Source organism: Daktulosphaira vitifoliae, unplaced genomic scaffold (assembly GCF_025091365.1).
Source record: "Daktulosphaira vitifoliae isolate Bord-2020 unplaced genomic scaffold, ASM2509136v1 Scaffold_4, whole genome shotgun sequence".
In the NCBI taxonomy this organism is placed as follows: Eukaryota; Metazoa; Arthropoda; class Insecta; order Hemiptera; family Phylloxeridae; genus Daktulosphaira; species Daktulosphaira vitifoliae.
The window spans coordinates 39159073-39169250 of NW_026099575.1; the positions used below are offsets into that span (position 1 = coordinate 39159073).

Consider the following 10178-nt stretch of genomic DNA (forward strand, 5'->3'; position numbering starts at 1 on the left):
GAAAAAAGGTAAAATATATTTCTTTTTAGCTTTGTGCAAAGCTAAGAAGATATTAATTTTACTATGTTGTATTTTACACATTTTTGTTCTGTGTTATTTGAACGTTGAAACAATATTGATCAAGTAAATTTATGTCAAATAGAAAATTGTACTTGTAATATTTGTTTAGTAATATATATATATATATATAAGTCAAATTAAAATAGAAATCTAAAATGAAAATATATATAATATTAGTATAAAAAAATAACACCATGTAATTAACATAATCTGTTTATATATTAACATATGTTGTAGATAATACTTAACATTTTGAAGAAAAAATTATAACTATAATACAACTGAATTTTTATCAAAAAACTGAGCTTTTTAATTGTGAATTAAATAATAATAATAATAAAATAATAATTTATTTTTCAAGTAATCATCTTTCATAATGCGAACAAAATATTTAATACAATTCAACTAGTTTAATATGTATTTTGCAATATGTAAACTAAAATTGGATTGGAAAACTAAAAATAATGATATTTTCTTTAATTTTTAATTGAAAATGTACAGGAACATTTAATTAAAATGTATTCATACTATACATAATAATTATAAAAGTAGTACCAGAGAAATATGTAGTTTAACTATTTTAGTAATAACAAAAAAATTATATCACAGAATAATTTTATGACTAATTAACTTTAATATATAGGTAATATAAAGTTCTTAAATTTGAAAAGAATATACTTTTCGCAGTTGGTAAATATTTTTTTGTATTATTTATATTTCGAGTTATATTTTTCATAATAAAACATTTATACATAATAATTTTTACTAACTTAATATTACTCTACAAAGGTATAATAAAATAAAAATTATAAGTGGTAAATTTGCACCAGTATGCACCATACGTACCATGGTTACTAAGTCAAATAACATATTAATAGAAAATTAAAAAACATATAAATATCACAGATAAAGTTAATTTAAAATTATGTTGTCATAATCTATTTCAGGAATATTAGTTGTAAATTCTGTTGATGTGGATAATAAAAACTGGTTTAAAGTTTTTTCAGTGCATTCAGCAATAAATCTCATAAATGGTCTAATGTCTCCTTTATTACTTAGGTCTAAAGTTCTATAGTACCTAAAAAAAGTTTTTACTTATTTGAATAATTTTTTTAAAATATACATCAATAAGATAATCAACAGATTAAATATTTTAAAAATATTAATAAATTAAAATAATGAAAAAAATTAATACATTTATAATATTAGTCATTTTACGTTCATGGTATTAATGTTTCAACAAACAAGTACTTTATATGCAATATTTTATATAAATGGAACTAAAACTATTAATTGTGCCTTATCAGAAACCTTTGAATATCATAATATGATGTTAAAAGGTTTGGTTATGAAATTTTGTTAAAAAATTATTTAAATAAACAAAAACATTCGCTGATAATATAATGTTAATAGGATAAAATAGAGAGGACATTAATCAAATGCTAGAGGTATAGAGATTAGCTCTTGAAGAAAAGGGTTTAAGAATAAGTAGAAGACAGTGTATAAATAGTATGAGTTTGATAAAGGAGAACACAAGGTAAGTGAAATGAGATCAATGACAATAGGCGAGGACGTGATTGGAGAGGTGGAAAGTTTTAAGTATTTAGGGTCAGTTGTGCAAAAGAGCGGTGGTATTGACGAGGATATAAGACACAGGATTAAGTACGGTTGAAGTGAAGAATAGCGTCTGGACTACTTTGCAATAAAAAAATTCCAATGAGGCTGAAAGGTAAATTCTATAAGACTGTAGTGAGATCAGCTATGATGTATGGTTCAGAATGTTAGGCCGTTGACAAGAGAATAGAGCAGAAAATGAGTGTAGCAGAAATTAGAGTGCTTAGATGAATTAGTACAGTGACTACAGACTTATAATCTCTAAGCACAATGACAGTATAAAAGACAAAATTTATTACACCAATAATAGAAAATGATAGTTATAATAACTAGTAGTAATTAATTGAAAAATAAAAATAATATTTTTATACCATAAGGGAACGAGGATTGAGGTCAAGAAATGTCTAGTGATAAATAGCATCACTTACAGTCTTTACTTTAAATTGTTAATAACTACTGAAATACTGGTCCAAAAATTGGATTAGTTATTTTCTTAATTATATCACTATCTATTAAATGAACTAGTTAATTATGGTTTGACATTAAAAAAATTAAAGTTGATACTCTTATAAAGTATAAGCGATGAAAATAAAAATACTTTATCACTGATAAGTTGAAAAAAAAAACATGAAACTAAAAAAACAAATAAAAAATTTATCAATATTTTTTCGATTTTTTGATTAAATAAGTGATTTAGGATAAATGAATTATTCTATAAAATTTTATCAGTAATAACCAAGCATAGTTAATTTTTCAATTTTTATTTTTGTATCAAGTTAATGATGATGATGATATATGGAAGATCAAAATAGTGTTTTCTAAAAACTAAAATGTGTCTTCTGAATTATGAAATTTGTATTTTAGTTTTAATTGTAGAAAAAACAATTTGAATTATATGTATTTATAGTATTATTAATAGTCAACATTTTAACATAATTTATATATCAAATATATTATTTTATTATTACAAAAACCCAAAAACTATTAGAAAATCTACACACTTTAGTTTTCTCTGTGCATTACTTCAGGGATTTAAACAATACACATCCTATTAATTAAAAATGTGTGCCAATTGAATAACATGTATTTTAGATGTAATGACGAAGAAATTAATTATTGTATTTTTTAAAAATTTAAGTGTCATATCTCTATTGCATAAAAATGATTTTTAGTAATAAATCAACTTATTTTTGGTAATTATTATTATTAATTTGAGGTATGTATTCTTGAATAATTAAAATTTTTATAGAATAAATATATCATACAATTTTTTTTTAATTATAATATTTGGCTCTCTGAAAAAATTGGTTAGTGCTTTAAAATTTTGTTCCCTGAAAACTGATTTATTTAGGTCCCAATTAAAACAAAGTTTGGCAGGTTAACTATTAAATATAATATTTTTTTGGGGGTTTGGTTACTAGAAAAAATTTAAAGTATAATTTAAATATTGTATAGATTTACTTAAATATGATTTACTTGTGCCTTTCTCCTTTAGGAATAATAACTGGAGGATAACCTGCTTGCATTAAAATCATATTCATGAGAAGACGTGATGTACGTCCATTACCATCAGTAAATGGGTGTATATGTACTAATTTATAATGTGCTAATGCAGCATATCTAACAGGATGTAATCGAAGTGCAGATTCAGAGTTCAGCCATTTTGAAAAATTATCCATCAATGTTACAATATGTGATGGCCCTGGAGGGATGTGACCACCAACAAATACCTAAGATAAAAAATACACATTGATATTATCATACCAATATGGGTTTATATATTTAAATGACTTACTTGAGTTTGCCTAAAAACTCCACTATCAAATGGATCAACAAATCCCATAACTCTTTTGTGAATTTGTAAGATATCGTCAACTGATATCTGTCCAATTTGATTAATTAATGTTGAATTAATATATTTAAGAGCTGCTTCAAGACCTATTATTTCATTATGTTCAGCTAAACTTCTTCCACCAATCGCCATTCTAGTTTCTAAAATAGATCGTGTTTCTGACAATGACATTCTATTACCTTCAATGCCAACAGTATGATAAATGTGCTATAAAGAATATATATTTCAATATTTATTACTTAATATTAATAAAATAATATAAGTAACACACATAGCTTTTAAAAATAATTATGCTAAAATTAATATAATACTATATGTTATAATAACTACTATGTTATAACATAAATAATAACAGCTATGCTAGCTTATTTAGTGTAATTAACAAATATTTAAATTACCTATATTAATAATTTAATAAATAATGAATAACTCAACATGCTAACTATGATTAGTTGTATTATTTACAAAAATATACATTTGTTGTTGCTTATAACAAATAGGCTTGTATTAATGGATATATAAAATATAATTTTGTTAACAAATTCATTATTTACAAAGAATATATTTAAAAAATCATATTTTATTTCATTATAGGACTAAAAACAAGAAATCTTTATTTTAAAATCACATATTCAATAACTTGTTTTAAAATCAAAAACGGCTTTATTTTCTAAATAAATGATCAACACATTAAATAAAGACTCTAACACTCTTTTATTTTGGCAATAAATCAAAAAAAGGTATAAAAAAAAAAATTGAGAGAGGGCAATATGTTTCTTAAATTTAAGATTAAGTAATTAAGATGTTGACCATTAAATTATTTTTTGTAATGCAATAAAAATATACTGATTACAACAACAAAGTACACTGATTTTAAATTAAACAATAATTTAATTAATTAATTAAATTATTTTGAAATAGAAATAATTACAGTAATTTAGTCAATTTTTATGGGGAGATATAAACACTAAATTTTAATTTGGAATATTTCAATCACTATTTGATATATAAATAATGTTAATAACTTTTATTTTACTTGAAAATAAGCTTCTTTTTTGGCGCGTCTTAATGCTGCATTGGAATCAGATATAGATGCTACTTTATCTCTTTTTTCATCAATACGTTTGAGTTGTTGCCAATCTAAATCATCAACAATTAATTCAGTTCTTTTCCGATTTCTCAATGCACCTTTATGTTTTGGACTATGAACAAGTGCCTATATTAAAATAATAAATATAAACATACTAATATATAAATAATTCAAACATTGACAATATATACAATATAATAGATGACAATATATATATATATATACATTAGCCTCCAAAGTAGAGTTATAACTTCATATTTATATTTTTCTGATCATCACATTTTGACAAAATACACCTTTCTTTTATTTTAACAATATTCACTAACCTAATTTTTAGTTAATTAAAAGTAGTACTTGGTGTCAGAAATATTCTCGACAGAAATAAATAAAAATAGGAGGTAAATATCAGGTATATATATCAAAATTATATACCTGTTCAAAATATGAAATTTATTCTTTTTGAAAAAAAAATAATAATAAATAAAATACATATTTCCTTTTTATTTTTTTGTGATATGAGGACAGCTGATGTGAGCGTAGAGGATGTGGGAGATCGTGTCAAATAGAAGTTTAGGATAAGGATGGCCGACCCCAAGTAGTTGTGATTAAGGCGAGAAAAAAAAAGATAAGTTACGATATTTTGTTTCTTAAAATACTATGATAGTATGGAAATAGTAATTCAACACCAATATTGCTCCCAAAGAAAGTTATTAAATGTTAATAGGATAAATAAAATATTTCTTTTAATATCGTTCTTTTTGTATAACTTTTATTTTTTAAATACGTCAAATATTCCTTGGGAATAAAATAAAATTTTCAAATTTATAGTACTTCATGCTATAATAATTGTGTTGTATATTTATATTTAAAAATAAAATAAAAAAAATAACAAACTTGAAAATACATTTGATCAGCTTTCATTACATCTTTTTGCAATTCTTCGATGAATTCTCCATAACAGTTCAATAAGTCAGGATTTTTTGGTGAAAGAGCAATTCCATGTTCTATAATTTTCATAGCTTTTTCATTTTTACCCATCAATCTCATCTCATTTGCCGCCACTAATGACATTAAGGCTTCAACATTATCTTGATGAGCTACATAAAAATTATGATTAAGACTAAAAATGGTTATAAATAAAATATGAAGCTTAAAAATTTTAACTTACAAATAGACTCTATATCAGTATCTCTGATGATCAATTCACGTGCAGTATTGTCAGTGTTTACTAACTCATGATAGTCAAAATCAATTATTGAAAAAGGACGATGTAAAATAAGATCTTTATGTTCCTTTTTATCAATTGAAATATACGGCCAAATCAATTGCAAAATAACACAAGAAAATAGTCCAACAAGAAACATGAATGCAATGTAATATGTTTTCATTACCCTTTTGGGTTGAAAAAGTGAAAACCATATCATGGTTTCTATTAATTAACTCTTCTACGACGGACCAGATATAAACAATAACGACAGAGTAATTGTCATATTTAATAAAATTGGTAAAATATAACTTACTTTTTTACCCATTTGTGTAAATTACAAAATTTTGAATATTGACAAATTGTTCCAATTTTATCTACTTCTCTTATCTGTCTTTAAAACGCGGACATATCTGATTTGATAATGATAAGAGGTTTGTTTGTGTTAAATCAAATTTCAGATATTGGTCATCTCCAAGGTTAAAAAATTAATTCATTAATCTTAGACTACTTTAAGTTATAAATTCTGTCATATAAAGTTCAATAATTATTGATGGATATAAAAACATTTGAATTGTATATTTTTCTTAAAACTGTTAATAAATGTACTACGTTTTAAATAAAACTAGTGTCTTCATCATGAGATGAGTAGAGGTATTCACTATAAAATATAAAAAAGCTTATTTATTTGTTTCTTCCATGGTACTATGATAAAAGGGAATACGTAGTGTCATAGACTTATAACCTATTTATTACTCTTAACTATAGATTAAATACTCATAGATAGGCCACGGTATTCAGACAATTGGCAACCGATATTTTGTTAATTCATACCCGTACGCTACATATCCTTTTGAGAAATATTAAATATTTAATAATAACTGTCCAGTTTGTTGATATTCAAGTAATAGCCGCGGTTATTGATGTACGGCTAACAACGTTAGCGCAAATTAAGATAAGAACCAGTTATTACCAAAGGCGATTGCTTATTTGATTTAAATGTAACTTTTCGTTTTAAATACAAATTCGATATAATGTGTGTTTTTATTTTATTAATATTGATTTAAATTTGAATATTATTTGTTTTTTTGAAAATCTAACACTTAACCTGCTCATTAGGGGAGATTGAAAATAGCAACTTTTTTACAAAAACTAACTTTTTCAACTTAATTTTTGAAAATGTTCTGGAAATATTGTGTCCTTTAAATATATATCAAATTAAAGCTTATTTTATGTACTATAAAATGAAAAAAAAAATTTGTCCCGACACTTTATCTTCTACATTTAAACTGCTGCCGTAGTTCAAAAACACTATTTTTGTGTTAAAATTTTCGATTTTAAATTTTCAACTTAAAAATGCTATAACTTTTTGAAAAATGTATATATCAGTACAAATTTTTTTTTTCTAAATACATTATAAGTACATCTTTCATTTGACATACTTTTTATTAAAATTGGACAATTTCCCCTTATATAGGGGGCGTTCAAAACTTGAAATATTGTAAAAAAACATAGATCTTTTTCAACTGAACTTTTGAAAATGTTCCGGAAATACTGCGTCCTTTAAACATATATCAAATCAAAGGTTATGTTATATACTATCAAATGAAAAAAAAAATTTTGTCCCGACATCTATGTGCAAATGGCTGTCGAAAATTAAAAAAAAAAGTAATGTTTGCGATAAAAATTATCTTTTATCGGGATGTTTTTTGTACTTAAAACTGCCATAACTTTTTCAAAAATGAACAAATAAAAATAATATTTTTTTGTATTGAAACCTTAGATATTTCCCTTTCATTTGATATAATTTTTTTTGAAAATCTAACACTTATTCTGCTCACTGGGAGGATTTAAAATAGTAACTTTTTTACAAAAAATAACTTTTTCAACTTAATTTTTGAAAATGTTCCGGAAATACTGCGTCCTTTAAACATATATAAAATTAAAGCTTATTTTATGTACTACAAAATGAAAAAAAAAAATTTGTCCCGACACTTTTTTTTCTACATTTAAACGGCTGCCGTAGTTAAAAAAACACTATTTTTGTGTTAAAATTTTCGATTTTCGATTTTAAATTTTCAACTTAAAAATGCTATAACTTTTTGAAAAATGTATATATCAGTACAAATTTTTTTTTTCTAAATACATTATAAGTACATCTTTCATTTGACATACTTTTTATTAAAATTGGACAATTTCCCCTTATATAGGGGGCGTTCAAAACTTGAAATATTGTAAAAAAACATAGATCTTTTTCAACTGAACTTTTGAAAATGTTCCCGAAATACTGCGTCCTTTAAACATACATTAAATCAAAGGTTATGTTATATACTATCAAATGAAAAAAAAAAATTTGTCCCGACATCTATGTGCAAATGGCTGTCGAAAATTAAAAAAAAATGTAATGTTTGCGATAAAAATTACCTTTTATCGGGATGTTTTTTGTACTTAAAACTGCCATAACTTTTTCAAAAATGAACAAATAAAAATAATATTTTTTTTTAATTTTCTCTTAGTGTTGAGAATCTTAACTTATTACATACAACTTTCTCGTTACCGATTTGTCCACTGTCAAGATTTTTATATTATTTGGTGTTTAATTTCTTAACTTACCAGTAATCAAGTCTAAGTGAAATATTTATTAATAATTACACATTTTATAAGGTTTTAATGTATAAAATTAATAATTAAATTTTTCAAATATATAATGAAATATTAAAAAAAAAACAAATTATAAATATTTTAGAAAAAAATATTCAAACAAATAAAGCAATTTTAACCAAAGTTCAGATCACTAAAAATGATAAAATAAGAAGTTAAGGTAGATTCATGCTATAATAATATTAATTTCCTCTTAGAATTTTTAATTTATCCGCGAAGCCCATCTTATGAAATGTTGACTTCAAATTAAATATTCTATAATGTTTACTATGTATTAAAGCTAAAGTTAAATATTCTAAGTGACAAGCACTCTTGTGAATTATTTACAATAGGATATAATTCATTTGTGATTATACTATTTAATTTAAAACTTAATTGTGTTGTGTACGACTTTTCATTTAAAAAATGATGAATTACCTGTTGAGCATTAATGTATTAAAATTAACAAAATTAACAAAATGTATTAAAATTTCTTTTGGTTTTTTCAACTTACTAGTAATTATTTGATTTTGTGTTTGGAATGTTTTATAAAAAATTTAAAATTCTTTGTCATTAAAAAAATTTGTATCCTCTTTCATAATTTTTACATGGAAATTTACCTAATAATTTTTTACCGAGATGCCCTGCAAAATATACATTTGAGCAGGTCTTGTTAACGTAGGAACAGAAATCAGTTGTTCTTGTATAGTAAGACAGGAATTAGAGAAGGAAGCTATTTCAGATGTGTCTGAACTATAATCGGAATCGATAGGATTTTCAGTTGTAGTTTCGTCGTTAGTGGAAGATAAAGGTAAATCCAAAATATTAGTGTCATCATCTAGCTCACAATTTGAGGTTTCAGATGATTTCATTAAATTGTGTTTAGCTCGAATTCTAAATGATGTCCTGAAAGTCCTAGCCGTAGAATTCTTATTAAAACCTCCCCTTTGACGATAAACTGAAAAAGTGTTTTCTAAAACATCCTGGTTTAACCTACTAGTTATTAAATAATCGTATCCTAAATTTTGCTGTTGCTCATATAACATTATAACAGTATTGATACTCCATAGCAAACCATCAAAACATGGAGGTTTTACTCCATATCTTTTAATAGGTTGTGTTAATCTAATAATAATAATAATGTTGGCTTGTTTTAGAAAGTTTAATTGATTGGGATTTTTACTATATAAAGCGCAAGAAAAAGGATGATTTTTATCATAAAGATTTTTCAACTCATCCTAATTACAAAATAATATATCTGCCACTATTTTCTGTTTAAAATAATTTATAAAAATATTTAGAGGCCAACAGTTTAGTCTTGTACTGTAATACCATATTTTATGTCAAGGTTCTATTAAGGATTCTTAGTATAGAATTCAAAAATACAAAATTAAATTAAATTTCAATGAAAAAATAATTACAAGGAGTTAAAATTTTAAAATACCTTACTTAATGACATGAAATGCAATTAACGTGTATAACAATAACTGTTTAATTATGAGCATCATACATTCATTTAATAATTATTAAAAATTTAAAATACCACGCATATATCAACCAATAGTAGCACTCAAAATTTACGCTATCTGTCAGCACAATCGCCTACGTCCAGTGCATCGTTTCCCTGCGTCCATTCATGATAAAAATTGGACTGCTAAAATTGTGTACGGCGTGGTCTATCTATATGTATTTAATGTATGTCTTAACAAATAAGTTAA

At 24.1% G+C, this 10178-nt stretch overlaps 1 protein-coding gene across 2 annotated transcripts; it reads right to left on the reverse strand.

The window, feature by feature from the left end:
• Positions 1-257: 257 nt before the first annotated feature.
• Positions 258-6337, reverse strand: LOC126903930 (protein adenylyltransferase Fic). 2 transcript variants are annotated; one of them, XM_050682506.1, is made up of 6 exons: positions 5785-6331; positions 5511-5713; positions 4563-4742; positions 3470-3733; positions 3151-3404; positions 258-1138 (listed from the first exon to the last, which is right to left on the reverse strand). In XM_050682506.1, the coding sequence occupies exons 1-6, from the start codon at positions 6038-6040 to the stop codon at positions 973-975; spliced, it is 1323 nt and encodes a 440-aa protein (XP_050538463.1). In that variant the 5' UTR covers positions 6041-6331; the 3' UTR covers positions 258-972. The 2 variants fall into 2 exon arrangements, with proteins under 2 accessions (XP_050538463.1, XP_050538464.1); XM_050682507.1 differs by having other exon boundaries at positions 1019-1138; positions 3136-3404; positions 5785-6337.
• Between the last annotated feature and the right edge of the window lie 3841 nt (positions 6338-10178).

Coding starts and splice junctions, on each gene's coding strand:
- LOC126903930 (XM_050682506.1), bottom strand. CDS start 6,040: ATGATATGGTTTTCACTTTTTCAACCCAAAAGGGTAATGAAAACATAT. Junction 3,734..4,562: donor AAAAAGAAGCTTATTTTCAA/GTAAAATAAAAG, acceptor TATTCTTTATAG/CACATTTATCATACTGTTGG. Junction 1,139..3,150: donor CCTAAAGGAGAAAGGCACAA/GTAAATCATATT, acceptor AACTTTTTTTAG/GTACTATAGAACTTTAGACC.